The sequence below is a fragment of the Haliotis asinina genome, chromosome 1 (assembly GCF_037392515.1).
Source record: "Haliotis asinina isolate JCU_RB_2024 chromosome 1, JCU_Hal_asi_v2, whole genome shotgun sequence".
NCBI lineage: Eukaryota > Metazoa > Mollusca > Gastropoda > Lepetellida > Haliotidae > Haliotis > Haliotis asinina.
In genome coordinates this window covers 61,209,379-61,226,330 of record NC_090280.1, presented here as the reverse complement: position 1 = coordinate 61,226,330, position 16,952 = coordinate 61,209,379, and the positions used below count along the sequence as shown (strand labels likewise).

The window sequence follows — 16,952 nt, the reverse complement described above, 5'->3', positions numbered from 1 at the left end:
TGACTGTGTCACTTTTATATACGTTGAAAAGTTAGCGTCATAAGTGTGTTACAGGAATGAGGAAATATGTTTTGTCGCAAGAGTGCCTTACCTGCTTATTTCAGAAAAAAAGAAATGATAAATCAGAAGACGATCGTCGGAAACTATAAACGAATCAAGCAAAAACTCAGATGTAAAGATAATTATATTTTGAAGGCAAGAAGAACTGCAACATCATCTGCTGCATGGCACTGCAAGGAGTGACGTCGTCATCATTGTGAGCAGTTGGGAACCACATCGTACGATATGTTCGAGAAGGTAACGCTATATGGCTGTTTTAAGTATTAAAGTGTTAAAGTTGTATTTAAGTATTTACATCACAACAACAGATGATGTAGGAAAATATACAGTGACACCACATGTGTGACATACTTGAATCGCCCGCGATAGTGCAGTCTGCTACATCGGAAACAGCGATAACCAAATGTCCTTTACACCCAAGATATGTTGACCTGCAGTACTGATTGCGTAGTGATAACCTTGCAAATGGATATGTACTCAACAGTCAGTAGCATCAAACGTCGAATCGTTGTGCACATCAAGGACAAGGCATCTCTATCGATATGTACACACCTCTAAAGATGTCCGAGTTGAAGTGCCTCTCCTGGTTGCTGACATGTACTTCCCTGATCAGTCTTTGTACAAGTCAGGACAGCATTGGGCCGATCATACAAACACTGGACAAGCTTCAGGAGGAAATGCATATTAACAAGGTTGATATGATCCGTATGGAGAAGAGGATACTAGATTTCATCGAGGTCGCAAAGACATCTTTGAGAGCTGAGTTAAAAGAAAACATACAAGGTGAAGTGAGGAAAGCAATGGTAGAGATTCTACAAGGGGAGTTCCTTCATGACATGCTGAAACGTCAAGTAGTCTCTGACTTGCTGCATCTGAAACATAGTCACCATCAAATGAAGCGGCAACTGCACCGGGTCTCTAGTTCATTCAATGAGACCGCCGTATTTCAAGAATCTCTGTTGAAGAAGACAGATTTGTGGAATCGGGAGAATTCAAGTGACATCTGTATCAGAGAAAAGCATACACTGGAAATTGAACTTCAGAAGGCAGGTGATACCACTACAAATCTGACAGCGATCATTAAGGTTTGCACGGCATTAAGGAAGACGTGTCAATCACAAATGTCGCAGTTGATAACAAATCTGACTGTATCTGCTTGTACCCCCGCCAATGTTAATGCTACACAAACCTCGGCGCCGTCTGTGCCGTCAACACCAACCTCCACGCCACCGAGAACACCAGTGATCCTGGTAGCAGCAGTCTGGTCAAATATACCACACCAGTTCCATCAAATCGACATTCACGGTAACTTTACTGGTGTCTACCCGTATCTCAACATGAGGAAGCTTACGTATGTTGCTTATGCAAGAAAGACAAGGAAACTGCTAATGGGAGTAGAATACCCTGATGCAGTACTGACATCTACACTGAGTACAAGTGACGTGGCGGTGCTAAGAGAAGGCGTACGGACATATGGCATAGCAGTGGATGAAGGTCGGGACATCATATTTATAACAACCTTGAAACCACTTGACTCAATCAGCCGCATGTCTCCACAGGGGAAAGACTTCACTGCCATCATTGACTTAACCAAGTATAGCTGGCATCCCAGACACCTCACTCTTGACACAAAGAGAAAGAGGATATACTGGTGCAATTACTTGAAACTGTTCACCATGACATATGATGGTAAAGGTCTGGCAACATTAGCGACAGGAGATCAAGTGTATGCCGTGACACTGGATCAGACAGCAGGTGTGTTGTATTACAATGACGCCAATAAACCGATGAAGAAGACTGTGTCCAGTAATGTCACCACACGGGTGGCCATACTGAACGCCGACCCCTGGAACATGAGACTATATCGAAATACCATCTACTACAGTAGCTATGATTCTCGAATCGTAGGCATACTTAATGTGACATATAGTCCTATTGCACATAGTATTCATTTAATAAACATTAAGGATGCTCATTCTTTACTCATGTGTTTGATTCCCTGAATTCTACATTTGGTATTGTTGATGTGTTGATATAACTTGTGATTCCAATAAAAGACTTTTCTTGTCACTCCTGATATGAGTACAACGGCACTAGCGTGTATCTAACGTGATTCCAATGACACACGGATCTTGCCACTCTTCATATGAATGATACCAGTGAAGGAAGGATTTTGTCGTTATCAGTGAAAGGTGTTGCAACAGTATCAGTAAATACTTGTTACTATCTGCGTTTAGATGTCTACAATTGCCAGAAGTAAACTGACTGTTATGCACTGACTGGAGACAACTTTGGGGATGTTTTTGCATAGCACCATAGGTGTTTGCTTATCCACATCACTGTTATGTATCAATAACAACATCATCATGAGTTGTACATTTTTGCTGCGTCAAAACAGGTGTAATTTATCCAAGGCTTATGACAAAGGTAAAGGCTGATATCCAATGATCGAGAGAAAAAGTGTCAGCGTCTTGCGCATGTACTAGTTGGGTAGACATGTACGCTATATAAATATCCTATCAGAAAGAGAAACGTCACTCTCAGAAATGTTGCATTACTTTTAAAGGTGGCTCCGAATTATCTCTGTACAATTGTGCTACTATCGTAGTGATGTCTTAGACGCTATAGATATACAGGTGTTATCGATGTTATAGATATACGTTATAGATGCCATAGATATATAAATGTCGCTGTGATATACGTACATGTTAGTATACGTGGTATAAATATAAATGAAACATAGTGGAAGAAAGTAGGCAATGTAGAATTAAGAATTTAGTGCATGTGTAGGCTAGACAGATTATATTACTGTATGTACTTATAAGGGAAGCTGAGCTGCGCTGAGCTCTCCGGACCCCCGGGATGACCGGCTGATGACCCGTGAGGGTAAGCGGCGAGGGATATCCCGGGAGGTCCGAACGAGATTCAGCAGTTGGGCTCTGGCCGTATAGAGAACAACACGAACAAGTGGTGGAAATGTGGGTCTCATGGCTTCCAAGGAAAAGGTGTCCCAACCATCTAACGCCGGTCCTGTAACGAGAAGTCAAAGCCCTCGGACTGGGGAACCCACGCAAAAACGTCAACCGACCATAGCACAGGCACCCGACAATACACCACCTCTAGACGAACATAAGTTCTCCAACAATTTGACGCCTCCTCCTTGGCCTGGAACTGAACAAATGGGACAATTTTGGTTTCAGCGCTTTGAGCGTTTTTTCTATTTGAAGAAATGGAACTACATGTACCACGAAAAATGCAATGCATTTCCATTGCTACAGAGGGAAACGGCATGGACCTGGTATGACGGTCTACCACAAGCGTCTCAGGAATCGTGGGCCCGACTAAAAACAGAGTTTCCTAACAGGTACAGTGACATGACCGCCACAGATATAAAACTACTCCAGCGGTTTCACCACTCGAAACAGGGAGCAGACCTATCCGTCGATGATTTCGTGGCAGAAATCACCAGTTTTGCAAGACGCCTCGACCGCGATCTCGACCAAGTCCGCCAGGTCGTTTTGATGGGTCTGAGACCATCACTCCAGTCAGCTGTGGGTATGACGTCCCCCAAGACCCTGAAATAAATTGAAGCGGCACGACTGGCCGAGAATGTACTACCCACATCAGAAAAACGAACGGTCTGTCCTCGTCATTAGCAACCCTTCAAGCCCAAATGGAAAGGCTCACCACGTTAGTGAACACACAAGTGAACACTATGGCCACACGACCTCGGTCCAGGTCGCCGTCTCCAAACCCCAGAGTAACGTTCCCACATGTGCCGTTTCAACGCAGACATCACTATGATACTAACTAATATTTCAGCGAATGCTCGTTACTATGAAGCCGAGAGCTACAATAAGAGTATCCCCATAATAAACTTCACCATGGTTTTGATTGTGGCAACCCTAGCTAAAACCCATATTTGAGTAAATAGCACCCATGGAGATGCCAGATACATGTTTATTTCTGTTTACCCCAACCTTAACAAAGATGTTCACAAAGTACAGCATTCCAGATACAGTTTTCTCAGTAAACGTCAGATGTCATTTGCCGACATTCACCTGAAAATAAAAGGTAGCAATGTACAAGTGTGCATGTGTAACGCATATATGTGTACAGTGAGATTTGGTTAGAATGTCCCTGGTTATCATGCAAAACTGGTTTTATCGCTGACGTTCGTCAGAAGGGATATCATATTTATCATAAACAGTGTTATTATTATGTTGATTTTGTTTCTCAAATTATCTTTGGTTGTCAATCACGTATCCTGTCTTTTTAAGACATGGCTACCATGTGCTTCGCTCTAACTATATCGGTGAACAATGAAAATGTATGTGCACCATATGTACATTTTTCCTTTGTGTATTCAGCTCGCATATATTTCATATAACACGTAAGCAGCAATTCACATTATAAATATAATATTGTTACTCACGTGCAAAAGTTACCGCGAAGTAGCATTTTTTCAATCGTATTGTGGTGAATGTCTTCATGGATTTGAACCAGAGAAAGAGGTTTTGAAATGGTCGTGAAGTAGGACATTGTTGAGAGAAATAGTTCTTTTTTCTTGTTGTCTTTGATACTGCTGGAATTTAGGTACATAATTAGAAGAAGAAGAGTGTTCAGCGAGGCTTTCCACGCTTATGACTTCCACTCAATGCAGTCTAATGAAGAAGCCAAGCAAGAGTGTAATGGTTTGATAGGCATTCAGGAAGTTGGTGAGTCAAAGAGAAAGATATAAGTTTATGGGTGACAACTTCCTATTTACTGCATAGATCCTTACAACGATGTTTCGATGTAGATTCTTACACGGTACATAGTTTTGGGATTTTAGAAATATTTGGATGATGGCTGTCCTGAATTAGACACTGTAACAGTATGTTGGACAATGAGACTGTCAAACGACGATTCACCTTGATGGTTTTAATTATATCTGTAACACAGACTTAATGTTTTACGCCCAACAGATTAGTTTCGTTTGGTATTTTGGAATTTTAGACTGAAGTTTGTATTTATTACTTACCACGAATGAGAAAACAAATGACTTCCAGGTTTTACAATGAGAAGACACTGACAGAATCCTTTCTTCGCTCGAGAGGTTTAACGAGGTTTACACGACACATTTACTTCTTTCGTGTGGTTTACGTTTTCAGGAACAGTAATATTTCACGTGATCAAAAACCGTGCAAAACGTTTAGAAATATAGCTCAGTAAAAGAAGGTTTCACCACAGACAACATTGGGATTTTATTGCACTAAATCACATCAGTTTCAAATCGGGTTCTACTGGGCAAGCAGGTAGAATCGTAATGCATCCCATCACAGTGGTCCGGTTTATGTTGGTTGCGAAACAGGCCATCACCAACGATGTCAATTCTCTTCCGAAGACCATGTCCCTGGTGAAATGCGGACATGCATGTTATGGGGACAGCACATGCGTCTCTTTCTTTTATGACCCCACCTTGCAGAAATGTTATCCTTCCTCTAGCAACATAACAAGTGAGCACAGGACTGGAGCGTTCAGCTATTACAGGAAACAGATCAGCAAAGGTAAACACACATTCATCTAAACATATATTTTTCAATAAGATTCATGTCTTTTTCAAATCACGCTATTCACAGGTTGTATTCATATAACTATCGACCTATTCCCATTGCTTTTGAACGTCACACTCGTCACGACTTTGCCAAAATAAATTTATTTCGGTTATTGACGTTAAGTTTCATCTCATATACTTAAACGCTAAATAAGGCTTTCTGGTTCTTCTCTAATGTTTAATACTGTACCCTTCCAGTAGTTGATGGAAGCCAACACTGTTGTACAGATGTGTGGTCGCCCATTCACGCCTGTTCGCTTACTTACTTACTTATGCACAGGTGGAGAAGAAGAATGCTCCGAAAAGGGCCACCGTTATTCCAAAATCGGAGACCTGTGCTACCGACAGTCAACCACTATGATGAATTGGGAAAACGCTCAGCGCGACTGTGAGAAACTCGGTGGCACACTTTTCAACATAGACAGCCCTGAAAAACACAACTTCTTCGATAAAGTAGTAAGAAGGGAAAGTGAGTATACATCCTCCAAAATACTTATCGGAAATAAAAAATGAACCTGAGGATAAACGAAAGATACCTCGAATAGTAAGATGAACCATTTGAATTTCTATTTGTCCGGGACCATGACACCATAGATAGCCCTTATACATGTCCATAGGTATGCATTATCTGACCGGTGTCTCCAGCTTTAATTACAAGGCGACTTCACCGTCCCTATTGCAATAATGTCATTAACTAACGACCGTTTACTCATCCTTACAGCCAGAAGTGGAAAGAACTTCATTGGGGCATCGAGAACAGGTGATTCTGGTGCTTGGACTTGGACTGATGGCAGGAACATTGAACTGTCCTACTGGCTGCCCAAGGAGCCTGATTACATTATTTTAGTTCCTCAGAACTGTGCTCAGTATGAAGAGCGAGACATGGAGTATTTATGGGACAGTACTCAGTGCATAATAGCGAAACATTACTACTGTCATTACCCATGATGAAGACGAGGACTTGAATGGAAAGAGTATGGGGATGACCATTTGATATACAGTTTTCAGAATTTACAATTGTTAGCGACAACACGTACATAAAGACCACCTTGTCAGATGTGAATGCCCAATTCCTGAATGTCTCAAAGAATCTCTGGCAATGTATGGATTGCATATTGCATCTGTCTATGGACAACGTAGACAAAACATATACATGTACTCCGAACATTGAGATGACCCATCTACGCAATAAAATGGGACATACACTTTATCGTTGCCTTTCGAGTGCGATTGAGTTAGGATGTTAGTCACATTGGCAGTATGTCAGCCGCGTGACTAAAACAAGTTATTCAATTTCTTGATACGTTTACTTAGAATCTAGCTCAGGGTTTTACTATGAAAGACAACACAATATCAAAATAATAGATCACAATAACCGAAGGTAGATCACAATACTAAACCTTCTCCAAAAAATACTTTACTCCCGGAAGACGTGGTTTCATGACGACCAAAATGTGGCATGATAAAGGGTTTCATCGCTTAATCCTTAAACTAGACTACCGGATAACGGCTCTATTTTTACTGCAAAGGCAAGTGCCATGTTAACAGCTCTTAAATATATTGAAAGACATCCCAAATATAAACAATACATCATATATGCAGGCTCGCTTTCTTGTCTTCAGTGTATTAAAAACTCATCATGTAAACATCCATAAAAGGCGACTATGCTTGTCGTAAGAGGCGACCAACGGGATCGGGTGGTCAGTCTCGCTGACTTGAGTGACACATGTCATCGGTTCCCAATTGCGCAGGTCGATGCTCATGTTGTTGATCACTGGATTGTATGGTCCAGACTCGATTATTTACAGACCGCCGCCATATAGCTGGAATATTGCTGGAATATTGCTCACTCACTTCATGAAATACGCACAAGAACGACGCCTCGTCATAATTTTAATAACTTCATTTTGACGACATGCTTTTTATATCAAATACAGAAACCAAAGTTTCTTGAACACTGGCTACAAACCAGGTCTGGCTACCATATAAAAAGTGAAAAACAAATAGCAAAACTACGATGAAACATATCTGGCAAATGTTTTGCTAGGGTGACCTTTCTATTGCGGTTCAGTGCCAGATCATTCATTGTCTCCGTAGTCCACTATGAGGTTTTAGATCAATGGATGAAGTTGGTTACAGTCGAAATGGATTCTCTTAGGGAACCGTGCCTTAGCAAGACCTTTAGCATGGCGGTCTTACTTTTGTTGCCAGCGGTCTATCCCCCTTCATTGTGTTGCCCACTGGTAGCTTGTTATTATTACCCTTATGACACAAAGTATCGCAAATAGCAAATCAAATCACAAGAAAGACGAGAAACTGTATTCAAAGAAGGATACCTCGGAAAACAATCTTGAGTTATTTTCTAGTGCTGTAACCAAGGTCAAACGACGTTTGCAAGTGCGGTAATTTTCACGATTCTGTCATACATGAAATCACAATAGTATCAATAAGCGCCGCTTACTGCAAATCATTATCCTAATTTACTTCTCATGCGTTGAAATTGTCGTTCAGGCATGATGAAGGCTGTGTTCCAAAACATCAACAGTTTGTACTGGGGGATCTCTCTGGTGTAGCAATGAAGTTGACCATTGCCCATGACCTCACATTCCAGTGACGTCGACTTTGACATCAAGGTCTTGCTGTTGTTTGCTTTGAGTATAACGACTGACCTCTGAAGATTTAGGCGACTTCTGACCGTTCTGTGTGACATGTCACACATCGTCGTTTGTCTGACTCAATACCCAATAGACGACAGTCAGACTGACGGACACTTCTATTTTCCTGAAACTGAATGAGGGAAAACAGAGCTTCTAGTATTCTGCTCTAAAAGAAGCAAAAATTCTCTCTCCCTTCCAGAGTTCCGCATTGGTATTGGTGATTGTACGATCTCTGTAAGCAAGGAAGTCCTGAATCTGGGTGTAATATTCGACTCATGCCTGAACATGGAATCGCATATCAATAGCGTCTGCAAGCGTGCGTATTTCCATATTCATAACATCAGCATGATTAGGAGGTATCTCGAGATACCACCTCAGCTCTTATCAAGACCGGGGCGGTGGGGTAGACTAGTCGTTATAGCGTTCGCTCGTCACGCCGAAGAGCCGGGTTCGAATCCCCACATGGGTACTATGTGTGAAGCCCATTTTCTGGTGTCCCCCGCCGTGATATTGCTGGAATATTGCTAAAAAGCGGCGTAAAACTCACTCACTCACTCACTTATCAAGACCACCTCAGCTCTTATCCAAGCCCTAATCACGTCGAGACTTGATTACTGCAACTCGCTGTTGTTTGGAACATCCAAGCATCTACTTGGCAAGCTTCAACGCGTGCAGAACACTGGAGCTAGGGTGATAACCCGTCACCAGAAATACGAGTACATCACTCCCGTATGCTACAGTCTACACTGGTTGCTAGTCAGATACAAGATCCAGTACAAAATACTGTTTTTAGTGTTCAAGTGCATGATTGGACTTGCCCCCATCTACCTGTCAAATGTTCTTAAAAAATACTACCCTCCCAGATCCTTACGGTCTGGTTCCAGGATTTCCTGAAGGTACCAACCACCCGAACATCAGTTGCTGATGCTTTTTGAGCAGTAATCCATGGATGCGGTTTACTGAAGCTTGGTATTTGCTTAATGACAGGTATAGTTATTTCACGTGGCGCTCGGCTTTGATCGTGACATGTACACTTCTAGATACAACGTACAGTATATACTGTGCTAGAAGGTTCAAAATAGCCATACGAAAATAATTATGACATACGTATAAATGGGTCTACAAGAGTAAAATCATAGGTCTTGCAATACTGTATTACATGTGTATAGTGCCTGCTTTCTAGCAACTTTTAAACATAACATGTGATAATGAAGTCATTGTACATCGGCTGACAGTTGCTGGATGACAACCAGTCAACCTCAATGCCATGCCAGCCTTCTGTATACCAGTATCTTGCTATCTTTGAGCAGTTGTCATTTGAGGAGCTTCAATATTTATTAATGAACAATTGTTTCTGAACTGTAGAAACAGTTTACTGAACTTGGTATTTGTTCTTCAAAGGGTACAGTTATTGCAAGTGGTGCTCTCATTTGATCGTAGTCTTTACATATATGGAATAAATGTACAGTGGGCACTGGGGCGGAAGATATAATCCAGTATAAGCAATGTGCCGGATTATAGGGCTGATGGTAATTGTACAAACCACGGAGGGAGGGAGATTATATGACAAGTTGCCGGATTGGAGAGATGCCGGTTTTGACAGTTTCCACTGTATAATGATTGCAGTGCCGGAAGAGTCCAAATAATCATAAAAACACAATATGGATATGAATATAAAATTTATATTTCTATACAGGGGTAAAATCCTAGGTCTTAAAATACTTTTTTCTTGTACATATTACCTGCTCTCTAACAGTTCTTTAAAATAGAATGTGATAATGAAGTTATCATACAGTTCTTCGACGACAGAATTTCTATACAGCTTACCGTGTTTTATGCTGTAAAATTCCTTGACTGAAACAAGTGATGGATATCGACGTAAAATCTGTCAACAAAGGACAGTAGCAGCTAGAATATTATAGGTATATAGTATAAAAGCAAGCATGCAACTTTAAGATAATGCTACGATTCAGGTTGATGTATTAACAAACATCCAGCATATAGAACTGAAGGTGGCCCAATGTACTCAGGACACGAGTCACAAAAAGTTTATGAATTCACCCTTGGGTAACTTCACATCAGGCCCTAAGAACAGATTTCCCATTCAGACACCATGTCTGCCGTGGTGTATCTTAAGATTAAAGTATTACATGAAGCAAGTCATAGAGAAGCAAACACAGGAACAATATTTTATTTTACCATTTTTCAAACACGGGATGACTCCCACAAGCGTGCTTACACTGATTCATGTGTTTCAGCAGTTTCTGATGGCACCAGTTTTCAAATCCATCTTTAGCTTGTGACAAGTAAAATTAGTGTGTTGATAATTAAACATCGGTACCGGATAAAAACAACGCGTTTACCCATGGAGTTTTTGATAGGCAAAATATGCATCATGTTTCGGAACATAAAAGACATATCTTCATCTCACTGACATGTATAGGAACTTTCACGAGGTATGAAACGGTTATGTTTTTCTAAATGAACCTTAAAATCATTTGCGCACATTTTTATTGCAAAATACAACAAAACAACGGTAGTTTTGAGAACTATTAATCCTAACGGCAGTTTTCAGACTTACAGCACTTAATAATGCATTTGAAATGACACACATAGCTGTTTGCTGCTGAAAAAGGAAGTACGGTGTCCCATGTTCAAAATGTTCTCGACAAGGACGAGAACACACACTGTGAATAATGAATGTTGCACACAGTGTTCACACAATGTGAATAATGTGATGTTTAAACCAGATCTGTATGTTGTTCCTTTAAGATGTATACAAAGTGGCATCCTCGTGTGCACGGCAGTCCCGGAAACAATCTGTCTCCATTGTGTCATGTGATGTTTAAACCAGATCTGTATGTTGTTCCTTTAAGATGTATACAAAGTGGCATCCTCGTGTGCACGGCAGTCCCCGAAACAATCCGCCTCCACTGTATCATGTGCAGTATTCATACTCAATGAGTGATCTTTTAGCAAAAAATGTTGTAATGGATATATTTGAAATATTTTTATCACTTCATAACTAAAAGCAATCGATTTCTCGATTTGTAAATACTTAGGCATGTTTCGCATGATTATGTATTCCTGTACGTTTACTCTGCTTCATCTATGAAAACAGGAGCTATCAATTATTTTCGTTTATTTGTAACCATCCCGATTTTGGAATAGTTATGTTGTCGAGGCGGTATTTGTGTAAGCAGAAAAATGTTTGTTTATCAACCCAGGTTTCTGAAAATAAATATGATTAAGCCATGTAGAATGAAGCGAAACCAGTGTCCCTAGCGAGTTTAACATGCCTGTTTGTCCTGTTGTTGATATACAGCTAACGACAAATCCGCCACACATATCTGAAAACTTGTTCAGATGCATTTACTAAATAATCTATCAATGGGCGAGTTCAGATTCAAACATCCACTTTAATTGTACCAAGGTGGATAATCGAACCCAGGTCTTCGGTGTGACGAGTGAACGCTCATAACCACTAGGCTACCCCACCATCCCAAGTAGTCCATCAACTAACATTACACTATATACTACACATCAAATGTTTAGCCTCACTAGTGTTAACTTGGCCACTTACTTCAGGCATCTGTTCTAAACTACCTTTTGCAAAATAGCCCATACTCTATAAAGGTTTAATAAGAAAGTTGTTATCCATAAAACTCGTAACTGATCTGTTTATGAAGATAATTTAGACTTCTCGGACTGTTCACATGGTGTAATTATCACTTTCATGGAGGAGAAAACAAACGACTGGGAAGAGCAACAATGAGACGACGCTGGCTGAAACCAATCTCCGCTCCAAATCCCGTGCATTTAACGACGTTCCACGTCATGTTTCATTCGTTCGTATGTGGTATGTTATCAGTAATATTTTATGTTTTCAGTAACGTGCAAAACTTTCGAAAGTATTGTTAAGGAAGGAGCGTGTCACCGCAGAGAGCATTGGACTTGTTCTTTGCTCCAAATCACATCAGTTTCAGATAGGGTCAAATAGGTAGAATCGTAATGCATCCCATTACAGTGGTCCGGTTTATGGTAGTTAAGAAACAGGCCATCACCAATGATGTCGATTCTCTTCCGAAGACCATGTCCCTGGTGAAATGCGGACATGCGTGTGATGGGGACAGCACCTGCGTCTCTTTCTTTTTATGACCCCACCTTGCAGAAATGTTATCCTTCCTCTAGCAACATTCAGATAACAAACGAGCACAGGACTGGAGCTTTCAGTTATTACAGGAAACAGATCAGCAAAGGTAATTAGTCAGTTATCAATATATGTTATGTCAAAAAGTTTCGTCAACATTCGTGTGTACAAAGAAACCAAGACATTTATCAAAGGATCTCCAAACAGCAACTCTAATTTACTCTGATAAATACAGGAGTATGTTTAGAATTCATCATAACATAAAGTGGGTATTAAAATTTAGTACACATGCAGCCTTTCGATAATATCCATCACTCACAGGAACCAAAAATAAAGTTAAGTTCACGTTTTCTCTCAATACAATTTTGATAAATGATGACCACAGTTGCAAACAGTGCCGCTAATTCACGTGATGAACATTACTGACCGCTGGAATAAATATAGTTAACTAAAATATTTGCTGTATAAGGTGTTCACAATTTGCGAACACGTACTGCTCGTAAGAAACATTGTAAGTGGCTGTATCCTTTACTGGGGCTGAAAATTATCCCAAAGGTGAAGGAGCAAGTTTTATGGATGATCAACTTCTTTATTTTCACAATGGCGACGTTTCTGTATGGATTCTTATACCACTTTCAATCATGAGAGTCCATACCGAAACGTCGCCATTGTGAAAATAAAGAAGTTGATCATCCATAAAACTTGTTCCTTTACCTTTAGCTTAGCAACTTCTAAAATGCCTCTAAAACAGTTTGAAAATTATCCCAATAAGACATGTAAATTATAATTCATTCAAAGTATTCTATTTTCTGTTTATGATTAATATTTGGCAAAACTATGCGTAGAAGGAAATGGGGTGAACTACAGGAATTACTAAAGGAACTTCAAGCTGAGATGCTGGTGACGTACCTATTGCTGCTGGGGATATCCATAACACATTGTTGTTACGTGTTGTTTAATTGATACATTGACATCTGTGATAATCTAGCTATTGCACCATGTCTCACAGTGATATTTGCTTCAGTAAAAATATTGTTTTATTGGAAAGCAATGAAGTGACGTTAACATTCACCTCATGTACTCAAACTTCACAACGTTATCTCTTAATACTGTTGTACAGTCATTGAAACTGCTGCAACCTTACGTTTTGTCAATAGAAGTACAGACTTTAGTATGTAGGATTAGTTGCCTAGTCACGTCGAAGACCATTGGTATGTTGTGTAATATCCATTTTCTTATCCCCCTTCATTGAAATAATACTGAAATAATACCAGAGCGGCATAAAATTTCACTCTCTCACACTCCGCAGAAATCAATGAGTAGATTGTGCCCTGGTTATTTAAAGATATTTCGAAATGTGACTGGTGAAGAAAATCAGGTATACTGCTCTCCTGGCGCATTTTATATTGGCAGTTAAAATTTCTGTAAATTAATATCAGACTTGTATGTGTGGATCGTACATTTACGTGTGTAATTGGAACCACTGATGGTCATTCGGCATCAAGAACTACAGGTACTGTAACCTTTAAAGGTTAACCCTTTGCAAGGAAGTTCTTTATGCTGATCTTACTCATTCCTGTTTTGTTGCAGAAGAAGAATGCCACCTAAAGGGTCATCGTTTTGCCCAGACTGAAGGACTGTGCTATCGACAGTCCATCATTAAGAGATATTGGGAAAACGCCCAGCGCGACTGTGAAAAACTCGGTGGCACACTTTTCAACATAGACAGCCCTGCTAAACACAATTTCTTCGATAGAGTAGTCAAAAGGGAAAGTGAGTTTTCATCCTCTTCAACATTTTATACTGGAAACATGCAAAGTGTCACCTTCGTACAAGTGACACCAGATTGCTATGACCATAGTGTTTTGAGTGATAGTCACCGAATAGTCGAACCGAATTGGTTATGTCGTTTCTTCAGTGCAAGGAACGTCTATTTGACAAAGAGGGGCCACATTACTCTCGCACAGTAAGACCTTCTCCTTTCTAATCGTTACACATTTCAATGACACGTGGACAATAGTGCTTAGAGACTATGAAAACAGTCGGTTATAACGAACCGTATTTAGTCTTGCCTTTTAGTTCGTTATGGCGGAACCCGGTGTTCCCCGCCATGATATTGCTGGAATATTGCTAAAACTGGCGTAGAACCATTTTCACTGACTAGTTCCTTGTGAGCGCAATTTACTATAGCGGTATGCTTTGTGTCTTTAACATCTACTCTTGAAATGACCTCATCTTATGATCCAGAAAAGTAGTTTAGTTAGATAGAGGGATCTGGATAGCTCGTGTCCCTGAATATAAATTCATGTGATTTTCATTAGGATAAGTGAGTGAATTTAGCACAATTTCAGTACATAGGTAGAGAGTCGAACTCTGATCTTTGGCTTCACACGCAAAAGCTTCAACCACTAGACTACTTCACCCTCATTTTGATAATGTGAATCCTCAACTAGGTATCGTTTACTTATCCTTACAGCCAGCGGTAAACCACTCTTCGTTGGGGCATCAAGAGCAAATGCCTCTGCTAAATGGACGTGGACTGATGGCGGGGACATAGAAAGGTTCTACTGGCTGCCCGACGAACCGGATTATACTGTGCTGCCTCAGAACTGTGTTCAGTATGAAGAGCGAGACATGAAGTATTTATGGGACAGTACTCTGTGCAAGATATCGAAACATTACTATTGCCACTACCCGGATCAGGACGTGTAAATGAGTGAGATTAGTAAATGAGGTTACACTGCTTTTAGCAATTTTTCAGCAATATTACGGTGGGGACACCATAAATGGGTTTCACATATTGTAATAATGTTGGGTATCGAACTCGGGTTTGGGGGACTTCGACGTGGCGAGCGAAGGCTTTATCCACTTGGCTACTTCAACGCCCTTGATCAAGACGAGAACATCAATGGGTTGACAGCATAGACAATACTCCAAACAGTGAGCTTACCGATGTACGCAATAAAATGGAACATACACTTAATCGTTGAGTTTTTCGAGCGTGTGTGAGGTAAGATTTTAGTCACATCGACAGTGTGTCAGCCATGTGACTAAAACGATCCATGATACATAAATTATTCATGATTTTATGAACCTGTTGTAACAAGGGCTATTGAGTGAAAAGAAATTATGAACCTGTAAACGATGGACAGAAACAGCACCGAGAACATCACAAATATTAATGTAAAATCGGTAAATACATAACTGTTAAGCTATTGAATACTTTCACTTCCAAGGTGTCTTGAAAGTCTGTACGGGCTGTAAGACCCTTGTAAAGTCCGTATTTCCTCAAACGCAGCTGAAAAGTAGCAGATATGATATTCGTTGAATGGTATGGAGATACGATACTCACTTAAGTGAATGTTGAATACTTAGTGCCCTTCAAGGCCACAACTAATAATACTTTCAGTAAGAGAACACAATCTTCAGATTTGAAAAAACACTATATTCAGATCTGAAATAACATTACTGATTGTTTTGGGGGCTGTAATGTTTGTCAGTGGAGACGGAATGAGTTAGTGAGTAAGTGAGTGAGTGAGCTTAGTTTTACGCCACTTTTAGACTAGCAACACTCCAGCGATATCAAAGCTGAGATACTGGAAATGAGCTTCACATACTGTGTCCATGTGGGGAGAGCGTAAGTGAGAAATGTCGCAGCATTTTTGTAGCTATTCGCTGCGAGAAACATATTTTGTGTTTTTAAGATCATTAAAATCTCAAACATCACATTCACATATTTAAATGGGAAAAATCAACAGTCAAGATTCAACTTAAGAGTAACACATGATGACTGAGTGGGTTAGTATTTAATGTCACAAAGGCTTTCTGTTCAGTCATAGACCCGTGAAGGTCCGGGTTAGAATAGGCCTTCAGCAACCCATGCTTGCCATAAAAGGCGACTATGCTAGTCGCAAGAGGCGAGTAACGGCGTCGAGTGGTCAGGCTCGCTGACTTGGTTGACACATGTCATCGGTTCCCATTTGCGCAGATCGATGCTCATGTTGTTGATCACATGATTGTCTGGTCCAGACTCGATTATTTACAGACAACCACCACATAGCTGGAATATTGCTGAGTGCGGCATACAACTAAACTCACTCACTCACTCTTTCAGTCATACCGATAAAGCAATGATGTATAGACGATGTATAGACAAACAGGCAACAACTGCTGGCTGTTCTACGCCATCGTTTAACATAATTAAAGGAGAGGGTTTGGGTTTTCTCTTTCAGAGATAAAAATCCACCATGACTAAGAAATAATGTTACAACTCAATACCTATGCGTTTCGTCTGGACGTTTTCAATTAAAACAACTCTGAAAATGGGTAAATATAGTTGTTACTTACGTATGATGTACATGTATAAATACGATTATAATTAAGAATATGTATTGTATTGGAAATGTATCGTTTAAATGGAAAAAAATAGTTTTACAGCAAAGCTTTTCTGTGTTATAGGAAACATGTCTCATATAGCGTAGCTTAGATC

The 16,952-nt window shown here is 40.2% G+C and overlaps 2 protein-coding genes across 2 annotated transcripts; both read left to right on the top strand.

Annotated features, from left to right (window-relative positions):
• Positions 1-620: 620 nt before the first annotated feature.
• On the top strand, positions 621-2,063 carry LOC137281664 (uncharacterized). The gene has a single exon (XM_067813054.1). It carries the CDS (start codon positions 621-623, stop codon positions 2,061-2,063), a length of 1,443 nt encoding a protein of 480 aa, XP_067669155.1.
• Positions 2,064-4,717: 2,654 nt separating this feature from the next.
• LOC137274230 (C-type mannose receptor 2-like) lies at positions 4,718-15,175 on the top strand. The gene is made up of 5 exons (XM_067807298.1): positions 4,718-4,778; positions 5,937-6,125; positions 6,378-6,557; positions 14,054-14,236; positions 14,940-15,175. Exons 1-5 carry the CDS (start codon positions 4,718-4,720, stop codon positions 15,173-15,175), a joined length of 849 nt encoding a protein of 282 aa, XP_067663399.1.
• The last annotated feature ends 1,777 nt before the right edge of the window (positions 15,176-16,952 follow it).